At 41.6% G+C, this 16,252-nt stretch overlaps 1 protein-coding gene across 1 annotated transcript in view; it reads left to right on the top strand.

Moving 5' to 3' along the window:
* The first annotated feature begins 422 nt into the window (after positions 1-422).
* The window catches only part of whrna (whirlin a), a 140,033-nt gene continuing 124,203 nt past the window's right edge, over positions 423-16,252 (top strand). Inside the window, exon 1 of the mRNA XM_023399920.2 lies at positions 423-2,248. Coding sequence (XP_023255688.1) covers positions 1,505-2,248 — 744 coding nt within the window. The 5' untranslated portion in view covers positions 423-1,504. The remainder of the gene's footprint in view (positions 2,249-16,252) is intronic.

The raw sequence follows: 16,252 nt of genomic DNA, 5'->3' as shown, positions 1-16,252 counted from the left end.
ATACATATTAGTCACTTTTTTTTTTTGCTTAACTTATTGTATTTCTCTCAATGGATGTGTATTTGATAGAAGTTCTGCTCATTCATAGCCTACGAAGTAAATTTTAAAACTGTTAACCAGTTGTCGTTTGTTGGAAAAAGCACAGGTGTAAATAATAAGAGTAATGATGGCTGAGTCAAATTTAGCTGCTTCAGTGTCAGGGTGCTGCACTGCTATTGTACATGTTGGCTCACTGTAGCTGTTAATAGTGTCATTAACACCAGTTTCTACTGTGTCAAGTAAATAGTGAAAAAATACAACAAACAAACTTTAAATGTTGAGTTCTGTCTAAGACAAGCTAGTCGCTCAATTATATGTTGAAATAGTGCAAGCAATAAAAACAAATCATTTGAAACCGCAATTCTTTGCTTTCACAGGACATGCAGTAGGATACCTATGGGATATAGTCTAACATAGCCTACAGAGATGGAAAACGTAAAACAACCCGACCACTATATCGTCGAATTAAAGTCCTGTTTGCTCCAGGTTGTGCCATTGCCACGAGCGCATGTTGTCGGTCTTAAGCAACGCAGTGGATGCACGCGGCTGCGTCATTTCCTGACAGAGGACGGTCTGAGGCGAAGGAGCAGCTAGTCTTTGCTCAGTCGCTGTAGTAACGTCTGAGAAGCGGAGACGCCGAGCAGCAGGTCACCTCCACACCGCTACCGGACGGATAATACAAAACACAGGCAGCAAGCAAATGTCGTTTGGGTCCTGTTACACTTCTAGATATTTATATTTTTGTGAACTTGACGTCGTTTGGAACTAAAACCGTGAGCGGAGCGGGATATCTTGAACTCCTCGGGACGCTGAGCAGGAGCATAAAAATAACTTTTTTCTTTTTCTCTTTCTTCGTCGAGGAAATAGTTGGTTTTGCTTGTTGAATTGGCTGAGCATCACCGGACCAAGTAGCCTACAAGTAGTTTTCAGTCCTGGGGTTGTTTATTCCGCCCTGTAGCGGAACTGTTGACGGTGAGGCGGACACCAGAGAAGCAGCGGCTCGGCAGCCACCTGACCTCCTGGAAAATAAGACCGCAGCTAATGACACGGAGGCTGAGATCCTGACGTGGCTCATAAGCTCTCTGACGGAGTAGGACGACTTTTCCGCGAGGCTGTTGCATGTCCAATTTTGACGCAACGTTTCACACATGAAGTTTGCAGAATCCAATTAGGCTACTCATAGGCTATCTTAATTATGGTAAGTGCTAATTAATTTGTGTCAACTGTGAAATTGAATTAGTTGGACTTAATTGCCCGTTGAAGTTACCGCTTTTTGAGCTCTATCCAGCAAATTGCGAGTAATAAGTGGAGCATCTGTCGGAGCCAGACAGCATGGATATAACCGGGGTGCACGTCCTCCAGCGGTAGTGATGCCAAGCGCCGGTCTGAACCCGCGCCGCCAGCCCGTAATGCCTGCTCTCTAACCCGCACCAGTGTGGCGCCTTGTCCCGGTCACACAGCTAGGATGAGCAGCACCGACCTGGAGCGCATGTCGCTCAGCTCCTCGGCCAACTCGGTGGCCTCCAGCGCGCGGACGCTGTCGGCCAACGTGAGAAAGCTGCACAACGCGCTCAACCTCCTACTCAACGACTTCGAGAGGGAGCAGTTCATCCACTGTCTCAACGTCTACCACTCCAAACGCAACGTGTACGACCTGGTGCAGACCCTTAATGTCATCCTCAACGCACCCAGCAAGCGGCAACTTCTGCCCATGCTGCGGCTGGTCATCCCCCGCTCTGACCAGCTTCTCTTCGAGCAGTACACCTCGGAGGGCCTCTACTTGAAATCGGATTTAGTTGCAAGCAATGGCAACGCTGAAACTCCACCGGGCGACTTCCCCAGCGCCAGCCCGACTCCCCCGGGGCATTTCTCGCCGAGCAACCCGCCTGAGTTTCAGGTGGCGTTGCGTGGCTCGCCGGACAGCTTCAGCACCAGCAGCGACGGGACAGCTCCCCTGGTGCCGCTGCTCGGGAGGAACTTTATCCACGAGCCGCCGGGAGAACTGCGGCAGGTGACCATGAAGCGGCACAAGAGCAACGAGGGCCTGGGCTTCAGCATCCGCGGCGGGTCGGAGCACGGGGTCGGCATCTACGTGTCCCTGGTGGAACCGGGGAGCCTGGCAGAGAAAGAGGGACTCCGGATCGGTGACCAGATCATGAAAGTCAACGACAAAGTCTTCGACAAAGTCACTCATGCTGAAGCAGTGAAGGTAAGTTTGCCTTTTTTCTCTCTACACCAAACCTGCACTTGTACAGCTATTACAGCCTGCACATTCATCCCTTTAACAGAGGCTGTAAATCTAGCAGCCGGCAGCAATTCAGTGAACTGGCACGAATGTCAGAGTCATGGGGACTATTTGCACTGGCCTTGTATTCATAACCCACATCTCGTGTGTATAATAAGATCCCGACTCATATTAATTATGTGTTTGGCCTCGGTGTCTAAGACTGACCTCATGGAGCTAACAAGACTCGATTGGTTCAGGGATAATAATTTTATTGGCTGGAATCAGCTATGGCTATTTCTTATATGAGTGGGCAACGTGTTGCAGCAGCGCTGTTGTGCAAACTGTGCACTGACTCTACTACTTCTAGGAAAACATGCAGGTAACTAAACACCTTGAGAGCAGCTGGTAACCATAGAGCAGTATGTGTTTGTGTGAAAGTGTGGAAAGAGAGGTGGAGGTTGGCCCTACTACCCCGGCGCTATAAAGTAAGAATAAAGACTGGGACTAATATAGCTCTTTGAACTATTGTCAATGCCGCCGAGTGTAAAGAAAGCCTATTAGCAAATGAGGTGATAAAAGAGCATGTCTGATTTGTGTACAGTGAAAATTGATTTAAGAGGAAGCCTTTGAAGGTCCTTGGTTTTACGAGTCCTGTGAGCTGTGCATTGTGCTGGAAATTCATCAGTTTCTTCTCTTTCCGGGACAGTTTTTACCGTGTACTCATTCACACCTATTTATCCACACTCATGTCACAGAGATTCATAGTCAGTTGTAAAGGATCTGGTGAAGAAACCATACTCTCCCTTATTTATTGCTTTTACTTAATTTCATTTTTTTTTTTTTTTTTAATTCATACCTGTTCATTTATAACTGTATATTACATGGTTTATTCTCTCTTATGGTGTATGTCCATATACCATATTGTATTTACTGTTGTGTTAAGCTTTTGAACAGATTTTAATCTTAGTGAGACTTGTACTATAAGGTTCAGGTTTCTATCTACCCAGGCAACCATGGCTTACACTATGAGAGAAGACTTATTGATCAGTTAAAAGATAGGGCACAAAACTGCTTAGACAATGAGAAATAATCACCAAATTGCTAGTCTAGTTGTTGTCTGTAGTTGAAAGGTCAGCAGCTTGTTCCCTCTGACAACCATGGATTTTAGCTTGAATTAAGTTCTGTCTAACCTTCTCTGATCTTGAAAAAGTCATCCATGCTTTTATCTCTTCCCGTGTGGACTTTTGTAATACTTTATGCAGGGTTCAGCTATAAGGCAATCCCCTGACCCTCAGTAAATCCAAACTACTCCCCATACAGGCTTTTACCTAATGCCAAGAAATGAGAACATGCTATACCTGATTTTTTATCAGCTAAAATTTCAGGCGTTACAAGGTCAAGATCCTGATATTTTGTCATCCCCTATCCTCTGGATAACTGTGCCTCTCCTTTGCCCTGAGTTGGCCCGATGAATGCATTTTCATGGTTTTATTGTAATATGCTGTTTTATTTTGTGGTGTAAAACAATTTGGAGCTTAGTCCGTCCCATTAATACGTCTATGAGGGAAACTCAAAACCCCAATGTGTTCATACATAGCTTTTTTGTGGACTTTTGTGATGAAGCGAAGCTTTAGTGTTGTGTGTCCCTCACTTGTAAATTGCTTTGGATAAAAGCATCTGCCAAATGAGTAAATGTAATGTAATGGAAATGAAAGCGGTCATTATCCTAGTTTTGTCTTCATAGTTTCTGTAAATCCGCTCCTCAGACTAAATTCTTTCAGGAGACTGCAGCAGAACGTCCCTGCACCTCATATTGAACATGATCTCAAACTGCGTTGGATAGAATACTAATGATGGAATTAACCATCCATATTTTTCCAATCAATTTTCTTCACATTTAAAGTCATCCCTGATCTCTGGAGCAGAGGCTATTGATTCCTGTTACTGTAAGTGAATGATTAGAGAGTTTGCTTAAGTTCCTTACATTTTGTATGTAACCAGCTGAGACTAAGAAGAAGTGAATCCAAAAGATGGTTGAAATATATTCTCCTCATGTGTGATGCCTCTCTCTGTAATACAGTATTCCTTTATTATCTTTATTCCTACTGTTACTGTCAGCAAATGCTGTTGTCATGATTGATCTGCAGCTGTTTTAGTCCATTAAGCCGTCCATAATGACTATGGTATGTCTATATCTATGACTACGAGTTACACTGCTATGACTGCCACTTGGCCTAGTGCTGTTATTAGCACCTAGCCAACAGAAGAGAAGCCTTGTTTATATAAAATAACCCCCTGGTGGTCCCTAATGCTTCAGTTATTTTTATGCCTTCTAGGTTTAGACTAAATTTTATTAAAGGTTTTTAGAACCGTAATCATTTTAACCTTTTAAACTCTGCCAGACCTTCTAAATAGTTTGTCATTACAAACTTCTGTTGTGCAGCCAAACCTGTCTGGTCTTATACAGACCTACACAAGTGTTTTTTATATTCTGTTTCAGATATCAGATGACATACGTATATGATATTTCTGCCTGATGCCATAGCAGCTTAGGTTTGAATATTTCAGTCAATCTGAGCATCGTGTGCCTTCAGTGATGTGTTCGAACATGCAGAGTATGTGATGTAAATGAAAGCATCATTATCTATAGTGTAAAAGCAGTTTAAAGCTTTTCAATTTCCATCATGTTATACAACCCCTTTTTCACTCTTTGGAGTTGTGGACAGATTATTGAGCTGTTGATTGATTATAAAAGCACTTACTCATTAGAACAGCCTAAATACTGGATTTAAGCAATAACTGACCACATACAACAAACCACAACACTTTGAATAAACACAGATAAATGTCATTTCATTTCAACAATAATTTTATTCACAGAGGCGCACTGTCGGGAGGGGCAAAACGGGGAAGGGGAAAAGGGTCCCCCGATGTCCCCTCATATTGGGACCAGTCTGCCACTAGTCGTCACATTTATGTGTGTTTTCAGTGGGTGTCTTTGCCTGGGGCCGTCCAGAGTTGAGGATTGCCACTGTTTATTCATTATAGTAACTATCATCATCATCTTAACACATTATAACATTTTTATTGTTTTTTTTTATAGCCACATTATAGGCTACCATCCAAGTCTGAAAACATCCCACTGAATTTAAGCTTCTGATACATTTGGCAGATGAAATGTCATCTCTGAATTAGCTGCTGTCTGTTCAACTCTGGATGAATCCAGTTGTGACAGCGATCACATCTGATCCAGTGTCCTCACCTGCTCCCAGAGTATCCAACTTCAGAGCTCCACCTGTCAGTATTTTTATATTAACATCCAATCAAATGACTCTGTGTAATGTAAGGGCTTGTGGTGACAAACCAAAAGAGAGTTATCACCCAACTCACACAAACCTTTTTCGCCTTTTTTAGCTCAGTTTTGGTTTTATGGCATGCTATATGATTCGATCTCGGCATTGATCCAGGCAGCTGTTTTTATTGAAAAAGGTCTGATATCCCCACTGTAATAGCAGACAAATAAAAGTTGGCGACTAAATACGGAAGAAAGTGGAAAATCTATCGGATAAAGAGCCAGATATTTTTCTTATGAGCTGAAACACAGTTAAAAAGAGTGAATAGTGGACCTTTATTCACTAGGTGGACTTTAACAAAACTGCAAATGAATGATAATGTTGATCCATCTCTGCTTGATTTGTAAACAAGCATTTTTTTTAGCAAAGAAGCCAAAAAACGGGATGAACGCAGTTTTAAAAGTCTGCACTGTATACCCCAACCCCAAGTGTTGAGTGATTTTTGATTCTGTCAGCAGCTACAATACTGCTCATTGCTCAGCCAGAATGTTATATGAAAGTCACTTGTTTACCTCACACACAAATAAGAAATCACTAATCCCACACAAACAAGAAGCTTGGCTTTAAATAAGTCTTTGAAACACATTTTGTTTCCAGCACATTACTCATTCACACTGTTTTTTCCCCGCTGTATACCTCTGCTTAGGCTTAATCCGCTCCACTTTAGCAAACCTGTGTTGCCTGATGAATTCAGGGATGGCCTCTGAAAGCAGTAGGTTGTTATTTGGCCCAGGGGATGAGTCAAGGGCTTACAGCTGTATTTCTTTGTGTGTCTGACTCTCCTCCTCCTAAGAGCCTGCTTTGGCCCTGGTCCCCGGAGTCACTGCCAAGGTTAGCTACCCAGTCAGCATTTAGACCTTTTCTTTATCATCATCTCCGTGATGTGCTGGACAGTCAGGAGATGTGACAGGATAGGGATTGGGACATAAATTGTGTTGTCTTGGAGCCAGAGCCACAACATCAACAAGACAAGCAGTCTTGTCTCACCATCAGCCACAGGCTGCCTGTCTCTCAGACTTTTTAATCTGATTGGTTTCAACTCTGAGGGGGTGTGAGAGGGAGAAACAAAGGCAGAATGGTGGTGTAGAGCCACAAAGACCAACGCCAAAGGGAGACAGAGGAGAAGACACAAGACAAGATGGCTGAGCATGACCTTGTTGGTCATGTTTCCCTGTCTTCATTTTTGCCTAATTAGTTTTGAATGCTGTCTACAGTAATTCAAAGAAACACTGTAGTTTGGTGTCAGTTGGTGACAGTTGCTGCAATGACCGGCCTGCTACGGAACCATTGGGTGAGGAGATTTAAAAAAAGAAAGAGACCGGCTCGTCTAAATTCTCTGGGTCGACACCTGGGCTGCTGCCAGGCACATTGACATGCAAAGACTTGGCCACAAGTCAGAGGAATGGGAGCTGAGAGGCCTAGAGTAGCTCTGCACACTGCTAATGGTCGGTGTGTTGATTAGATGGCGGAAGGCAGATAGAAATCTCGTTAAACTTAAGGACGGTATTAATTGATTCATAGCTTGGAGCTGATTCCGCTGTGACAGAGGTTCGTCTTGCTTGATGTTATCAACATGCAGACCTGCACCAGAGTGCTTGCTGTGGAGAGTCTGCAATTGCTTAGCCCACTTTACATATTATTATGCACTGGGCAAAATTGACACCTCTCCAGTGCACATTATTTGGACTTTAAGGACACCATTAAATAGCATGTTTACTTCCCTAATGTGATGTGATTCCTCTTGAAACAGGTTGTTGGGGTGGGACAAATATCAGTAATGGAGTGTGTTTTATTTTTTGACGGGAGAGCCACACAGGAGGCGTTACTTGTGGTAACTGCCGTCTTCGCTGTCAGAATCAGTTTGCCCAGTAATCCATCCCAAGTTCAACCTAAAAGTTTTGCGACCCTGTAACGTCATTCTATTTGTGCTTAACAAAAAAGTTCCAGGAAACGTTACAGTTAGTCTAACCCACAAGATTTGATTACTGCTTGTTTAACATGTTTAGCTACCACAGACAAAATTATTTCCTGATAGTGGAAACAAGCTGAAAGTGTCTTCTGACGGCTTTACTGCAGAGATGGACGAGGGACTGAATCATCTGTCAAGCCGCCAAGAGTTACTGCTCTCATAGAAAGTCAGGATGAGGAAAAGAGCTGAACAATGCGAACAGTCAGAGAAAATCATTCTGACCACTATAAGAGCCTGACAGTATGGGACTGATAAACAGGCAGCACAGGATTTACTTTCTGCCTTAATGGAAGTGTTTCATGTTTCACTTCAAGGATGAGGACTCTCTCTCTTTTGCATCTCAAGGAAACTTTCCCAACAGCTCGAGTCTGAAAATGTTTCTTATTTTCAAAATGTCCTTTTCCAAAAACAAGTGCTGGAAAAAAACTTTGGGTGGACAGGGTGTTGGGGTCTTCTGACTTTTCTTTAGCATAAGTCTCTACATTTTTAAGTATATGATGGCAAATTGGTTTTGACTTGTCAGCTCCAATGCAGCAGCAGTTACCACTCATGCGTCACTTGAGCATCTGAGGGTCTTGGGGTGCAAAGACACTCTGAACCTATGTTGCCGTAGCTGATTAACCACTGCAGTGAACAGCCTGGAATAAATGAGGTACAGTGTCTTTAGGCCTGGCCTCAGGGCTTGTATTTACACAAGTTTGTTGGTATGTGTCTAATGATACTGAGCAGCAGATTTGTCTACAAACTCTCCAAATAAGTTTGGAGTGCATATTTCTGTAAACATGGGGCTAATTGTTGCCTAAAGGCACCCTGAAGGTTAGACAACTCCACAGCACAACATTTGTGCTGTGGAGTTGTCTAACCTGTGCTGAAATCACAGCAAAGGTGAATCATTTCTCTTCTCTTCTTATTCCCAGTCCTCAGCAGCTACTGCTAACATGCCCTTGAGCAAGACATTTAGTCCTTAACTGATCAAGTGGCAAAAATTTGCAGATTTGCTGTCAAGAGGTAGTTTCACTGCTGTAATGTGTGTTGCTGAATATGAGGGAGGACATTGCTAAAAAAACATGCATGCTCAACAAAGCTTCCTGGATAAACAAAATACTTACTAAATAGACTAAAAAAGCCTATAACTTGTTTTTTTGGCCTCTTTCTGCCATGGCTCCATTTATTACAGTCTCTGAAAGCCCATTGGTTTACATAACTACTTCTCCAGGGTCTCAAATGGCATTTTATATCATAGAAGACTTGTTTTGGTGTGCACTCATACAAATTATTCATGTGTATACAAATCATGGTGTGCTTTAGGGCTGTCGTTAATGCCTCAAAGCTTTGACCGTTGCGATGGTAATTGATGTTCAAATCAGCATTTGAATGCTGCCTGCTTTAATTATTATTAAACTGTATATATGCATTACCACAAAATTACCAAATAGCCAAAGACATTTAATCTTAGTGATAGTTTGGTACATCACAGCTCTCATCTAACGTTACCAGCACTGACACATGACCATGTGACCGGCTTAAGTTACAACTTGCAAAGTTGAGGAAGATGACCCCCAAGACGTTGAGCTCCACATATGCCAAAGGAAACTTGCATATAACACGAGATTTGGCAAATCACCTACAATTAATATCTTAGCCGTTTTGCATGCTAGAATTTTCTTTTTTCAATTTTGATATTCACAGGTAATTCTCACTGAAGCCTTGAAGCCCCAAGAATTGGATTTGGGACAGGCCTACAGTGCTCATTGTGCTCTGATTTTTATGAAAGGTATAGCTTGTATTTGGTGGAAGCATGCAGTTGATATTATAAAACATCACCTCTGTCTTGTAGTGAATACTTTTCATTGAAGTTTTCTGTAAAAGCTGCAGAAACAGTGTGTATTCATGATGAAATAAAAGGACCTTTGGTTGGTTCTCAGATGTTTCATGTTGAAATGATTTATGAGATTATGTAACCCTTTTTTTAAATCGCAGCACTTGTTGCTTTAGCTACACAGGGTTTAATTATTATATTTGCTTTTTTTAAAAACAGGCAATGTTAATGAGATTTGAGCAAAAATCCCACAACAGCAAATGATGAAGGCTCAATAATTTCTCTCTGAAAGAGTCATTTAAAAAAGAAAAATGACTCCACCAACAAACAGCAGCCAATAATGCAATTTACTGTTTTTTGTATGAAGTGGAATTTGGCAGTATAATTTAAGAACTTTTGCATTTCAGTCATCTGTCATAATTAATTGAATTGAGCTTCGTTCACTTTCATAATCACAGTTTAGCTGTATCTCAAGACAGCAATTTTAATTTACTTCATCTGGTAATTAGTTTCCATGTTATTTCATTTAATTGAATGGTTTTCTATTTTTCCTAATTGAGTGTTTCTCGGAATACAACATGCATAGAGCAGGACCACTATCTAAACTGGCATAAAGGCTGAATTTGCATGACATTATGACTGTATAGTTAACTGTATGGTTACTGGACAAATGCCAATATATAACATTTGAGTCTTTTAGCCAGTGTTTGGACAACTCCAGTACAAGGCTGATGCCCCAGTGTTCTTAATGTGGCTCGTGACTACTTCATTATGTTTTACACTAGTGAGATGATTTTTACATTATCGAGAAGTTTTAGTTTGTTGTTGTTTGGGAGCAGTGAACAGTGGTGGTGCCATAATACAATCAAGCTCTATATCTTTAATAAAATGTACTCTACTGTAAAACAGGGCTGTTGAAATGCTGATTTTTCTATATGGCCAACAGCTGTCTATAATGGAGGAGAGTGGATTGAAGTGTTGGATCAGCCAACCAGAAACTCTTGATTAAACAAAGTGTGGACTCACGGTTACTTCAAAAACTACCCTTGTGGTGCCCTTAAGCAAGACACTTAGCACCTGACTGCTCCGCTGGCCGGCAGTTATTTGGCCACTGGCTTGTGCTGGCCGGCTTCCAGTTGTGACAGTGTGTGGCTGTATGCATATGAAACAAGTCATGGCTGACGTTTGGAGGATCAGCACTTCTTCTTATTCTTCTTAAATTCTCGGCAGCTTGAACTCTGCCTCAAGGACAGAGGGAAATTTCCGTCGACCATACAGATCCAGCCCTGTAGTGAGAGACATTTCCCTTTTCCATCAGCTACCAGTTCTTGTGTTGACCAGAAGTTTGAAAAGAAGAAGAAATCCCTAAATTTGGCATAAAATAATGTGTCGGACCATCTTAGAACTGCCACATTCACACAGATTGTAGAAGCTTCCTTGCAATGAAACATTTACTCAACCCACAGTTATAAATGTTGGCAAAGTGCAGTGTTTGTTTCTCCTTTACCCACAGTGTGCACTTGTTTTAAATGATCAAAACCTGGAGCGAAACCTGACCACATCAGTACCTCTACATTTATTAAAACATTTTTTTCTCTCACAGAAAACAGCAGAAAAATGTTTTGTTCAGTTCAGGTGAGCAACTACTCAAAGTGGAGGAGTGCAAGTCTCTCAAGCTTTTAATCAGGAGGGAGGGTATAAGAGTGTTGGTTAGATACTTTGGCTGCAGTCTAAGGAGTTGGTAAAAAGAAAATGGAGGGAAAGGAAGCAGAAACATAATGGATGGATGGAACAATGAATAATGAAGTTTTGTCTATAGTGCATAACAGTGGAACACAGCTCACTGGATGAACTGATTCATCATTTACATGTGATTTTTGCTTACGCCCGGCCATATTATGATGAACATACTGCAAGTATTGGAGAAATATCATATCACAATATTGATTTAAATCATATTCTTCAGGCAGGCCTTCTACCAAACACTACGCCTCAAGGTTGAGTGCAGTTCCTCAGTTCTATTCCTCTCTGTAATTAACAAGTGAAATATTTATAAATTGCTTTAATTAAGTGGGCGGGTGCCAAGTCTCACCGGCTTTGTGTTGTGCCATGCTGCACTGATGAATATTGAAATGTTTACTGTCGTTGGAGGCTTAATGGTGAAGGGATGGGAGATGATGGGACCACACTGAGAGGCGTTCTTTTTGTAATTTATATGTTGTCTGTGTCAGGGCAGGAGATGATGTCATTTGCAGCATTTTAAAGCTGTAATCTTTCTCACTTGTTGATGTTTTAATCTGCCATTCTCCATCTCCTCCTCCTTTATCTTTGTAAAATAATTTTTGTTTTTCATATAAAGCTACACTTTCACCATCACTTGTCCATACAGAAGATGATAGATTTTACCATTTTACTTTCAGTTGCTTTTGCTGGGCCATACACCTTCACACATGTGCACATTAACGGACACATGCAGTTTTATCCCTGCGAGCTGTTCCTGGCACTAAATCAGGAATATCTCTCCTCCTTCGCCTCCTTTGGCGTCAAATATCTCATAATTTTATCCATCTTAAGGCAGCATTTTTATTCTCCTCTGGTTGGCCCACCTGGGGTCCCTCAGACTGATTCGCTGCCAAAGTGACTCCATTGTAACGGTCTAATTGCTTTACAATGGAGCTGCCGAATGCTTCAGTTCACAGCGAAGGTGTCCCCAATCCATCACCTGGTCTCCGCAGCACTAAATCACCGGAAGCAGCCATTAATATCCGGTCAATGAGCTGAATCCCTCTATTTCTGGTCACTACTGTCTGCAGGCAGGAAATGACCTATTCCATTAGTTCCTGGGGTTCTCTCATTTTAACAGACATGAGATTTTATTATTTAAGGCCTGTGGTGAGACCACAGTCACGCTTTGTGCAAATAAAGCTGTTTGAATGTGTACTAAACCGAAAAGCCTGAGGATATACATATCCAATTGTCTGTATATTAGTGCTCCTAGCTAAAACTAATGGAGTCGAATACAACAACTGTGTAGTAAAACCTACCCTCATGAAGGTTATAGTGTACAGCTTTTGTTGTAGAGAGGTGTTGATTCAACTTTATGGCCATTTTGAGATTGTAGTTTGCAGTGTTATTATTGCAGTTAATCTGCTCTCACTGATCAAGGACTGTGTTCGTTTTTAGCTAGGTGTACCGAATAAACATTAGATACAGCTGTAATATCAACATGTACACTGTATAAAGCAATCTAACTACACCATATAGAGCTGCCACAAAAACTGGATGGCGTCAACTCTTATCTGTCACACTGAGTTTCACAACAACATTTTGACTGCAGGGCTGTTGCATTATGCATCACATTGTGCAGGTGCTTGTAGAGGTCTTAATTTATGTTGGCACCTGAAGTCGGGGGAAAAGTCAAGAAAGATTTGTTGTTCAAGCCTCAGTTTTCATATATATTTCCATTGTTTTTTATATTGTTATACAGTATTTCTCCTATTCTGTAAATCAGGATGTCCTGGTAATTTTTTTTCAGCCCATTCCAAGACCTTTGAGTATCAGCTAGTGCTAGATCCCAAAAATGTCCTGATTGACTCACGATCTTTGAGATCAGTTCAAGATCCCTATTTGTAATATCTGTTGAAAGTCAATTAAATAAACCTGTTCCGTAAACTATTGAATTTGCAATAAAGAATGGAAAGTGTAAGATGTGTAAGAATGAAGGAAATGGAAACATGACATTGTTAAAATGAAAGCTGATGTGTGTGATGTGTTCTTTTTTGTCAGTGGGTGATGCTTGTGATGCCCTCCAGACTTTTTTTTTTATGCTCGGTGGGAATTTTGATCAGAGGTAGCGCCGCTAGCGTTCAGCTGTCCTGACCTCTGAAGGGATTTATGGTTGAGTTGAGATGGTTGGGTTTTTTTCTCTGAGGCTGTGTTCAGCCATTGTGGGAGTCATGAGACTGCAGGAGGTCTGCTTTGAATATCAGTGAGGATTTGGAAGGTTCATTGTCACTTTGGTTTTGTCTGTTGCTCTTTGATAAGTATAATTATGAGCTGGGCACAGGGAGAGGTGTGTATGTAGCTACCACACACACGCATACACATACACATACAGCACAAGCCCGTGTGGGTTCTCTCCAGGTACTCCGGCTACCTCCCACAATCTAAAGACATGCACATTAGGTTGATTGGCGACTCTTAATTGCCCATAGGTGTGAGTGTGAGTGACTGTTTGTTTCTATGTGTCAGCCTTGTGATGGACTGGCGACCTGTCCAGGGTGGACCCCGGCCCAATGTCAGCTGGGATGCGCGAAATTGGGCTGAGTTGCTCTTTCTCCCTTACATATATATTTCATAAAAGTTTGATCATTTTTCTGACAGTGGGTCCAGGGTTTTTCTGTTAGACAAGGTGACATGACTCTGCCATACAATGCTGAGGATAACCCTGCATGACTACATCCCTTATCACTATTCAAAACAGTTTTAATTGGTATTTAAAATGAGTCCAATATGATCATGTAATCATTTACAGCGAGGTTTAGTGTCGGCACAATTAATTAAATTATCAAAAAATTGTGATATTTCTTTGAAACATGGCAGTGACGAGATAACCCTTATCTGCTTCTTCTTTTACATTTCTAATACATGATTATTTTATCTTAAGAAGCTTAGTGATTGTAGGAGCTGTTGGAGACTTTTGTTTCCCTGTGATTGAAGCTCTGTCGTTTTCTCTGTGATTTGTAAGTTGTACTGCACCGTAGTGAGACGCACACACTCAGAATTACACACATCTCCTTCACCGCCTGATGCAAGCAGCCATTCAGTGATTGCTTTACTGGAGGAGGAGGAGGAAGAGGAATTTAACAGTCTTACATAAGCACGAGAGGACGATTTAAATAATCTCTTCCTGAGCAAACAACTTCATGGGAGGTTGTGAATTCCTCTGATGTGTGAGTTATCAGAGCAGAAGGGAAGTAAAAACACTGGGAGCCCTCAGAGGAGAGTGACAGGCCTGTGTAAATCACATGGGTGTAGTGAAGATCTTTATAATTGCCTAGTTTTAATCACTAACATATTGGGCAAGCGACCACCAGCAGAACGCTAAATCCTCTTTTGTGTGTCTGTCAGATTACATTATTTACTTCACAACACACACAGAGCGAGGGCCAACGGTGATCCGTTAGCCGGCCCAGATGTCTCTTTTATGCTTGGGACATCCACCAGAGAGGAGCCATGCAGTTATTTGATACTGTGGAGCTGCCTTACCTATCTCCTGCCTACACACACACACACACACACACACACACACACACACACACACACACGCCTCCTTCCTCTGTAACATCTGCTGTCTGCCATTCTTTCAACACCTTATAAGGGACGCATAAACCTGAGAAAAATTATAAAAAAAGAGGGATGGAAAATGTGGGAGGAGGTGTGACGGAGCTCTGTTGCACATTTTAAGTAATGCATGTAATTATTTGATAAGGTGTTGATTCCAAGTAAAAGTGACACACATAAAGATCATTCAACATGTACTCTTCTGCTGAAGGTGCGTGATCAGCAGCCGAGCCTGACGAGGGTTCCTGAGTTTGAATAATTTAACAAGTGAGAGCGTTGTCACCTTGTTGTGCATGCAGGAATGATGTCTGTTTTATTGGTGTGGTTTTCAGTCTCAAGAGTCAGTGTTGTGTAGCATTCAATATAGCTGTTCAAAATTCATACAAAGACCTTTGCCCTGCATGGATCTGATAGACTTGCAAAGTAATATGGAATTTTTCGGGAGTCCGTGCAGAAGTTAAACTCTGCTTATATTTTTTATACAATGACAGGTGAATAACAATGGGAGAACTTCAAGGTTTGGATGGACATGAATTTGTCCTGTTTGAATCATCAGTACCAAAGCTGAACTACTGTGTTAGAAAGTGTTTGGTTCTTTGCTGAGTCAAAGCCTGTGTACACACAGGAACGTGTTGAGAGAAGTTAACTATGACTAATCCAAATGTGCATTTCAGAAAGAATCGCTGCGTCACTTGGAGCTGAAGCTCAAGGTCCTAATAAAGCAATCTTTAGACTAAATCCATTCACTTTCAATTTCTGGGTGAATTTTGGATGAACTCAGTGACTGTTGGTGCAATATTTTTTTTGAGTTTTGACAAGGACTTAAAGCTCTGATTACCATATCTGACTGACTTCTTCTTTATAGCAATAAAGCAGCTGAGGCTCATGAGTTACATAGTGATTTCTCAGATATGGAGTAGAAATATTTAGAATTTATCTTATATTGAACCCTGTTTTTTGGTTAAAGAGAAAGCTTCAGGGGGAAATACTTCTGGCACCAGTGTTTCCTTCCACCTCACACTTCTATTACTCAAGTATGTCAGTATGTCATTTGACACCGGCTCAAATCATGTTTCTTTTTTAAAAATTATGTTATCAAACCTTAAAACCTTTGGCTTCCCTCAGAGGACAGAAATCCATTAAAACTGAACTTGTGGAAAACGATCAAGGAAAAGACAGGAAGGGGGCAAAGCCTTTTGTACGCAGACTACTTTCTTTCACCATTTCCACTTACTCTCTGCAGCATTTTAACAAATTGCTGCTGCTCTCCCTCTCTGGCTGCTGCTCTCCTTGCTCACCCCCCTCACCCTTTGTCAGTCACTGCTGGTGATCTGAGCGTGTAAACCTGCATGAGGACCAACAGATTACAAACAGAGGAGATCCATCAGTTGATGGCTCTTAAAGATGTTTTTGCTCTCATGGCTGGAACTGAGTTGGGTCTACCTGTTCCAGAGGCAGCCAGAACAAAATGTGTGTGTAACTGTGCAACTGTGCCTTTGTGG

The sequence above is a fragment of the Seriola lalandi genome, unplaced genomic scaffold, assembly GCF_002814215.2.
Source record: "Seriola lalandi dorsalis isolate HSWRI2012SDOR001 ecotype SW California unplaced genomic scaffold, Sedor1 jcf7180002052129, whole genome shotgun sequence".
Taxonomy (NCBI): domain Eukaryota; kingdom Metazoa; phylum Chordata; class Actinopteri; order Carangiformes; family Carangidae; genus Seriola; species Seriola lalandi.
This window is presented reverse-complemented; position numbering and strand designations above follow the sequence as displayed.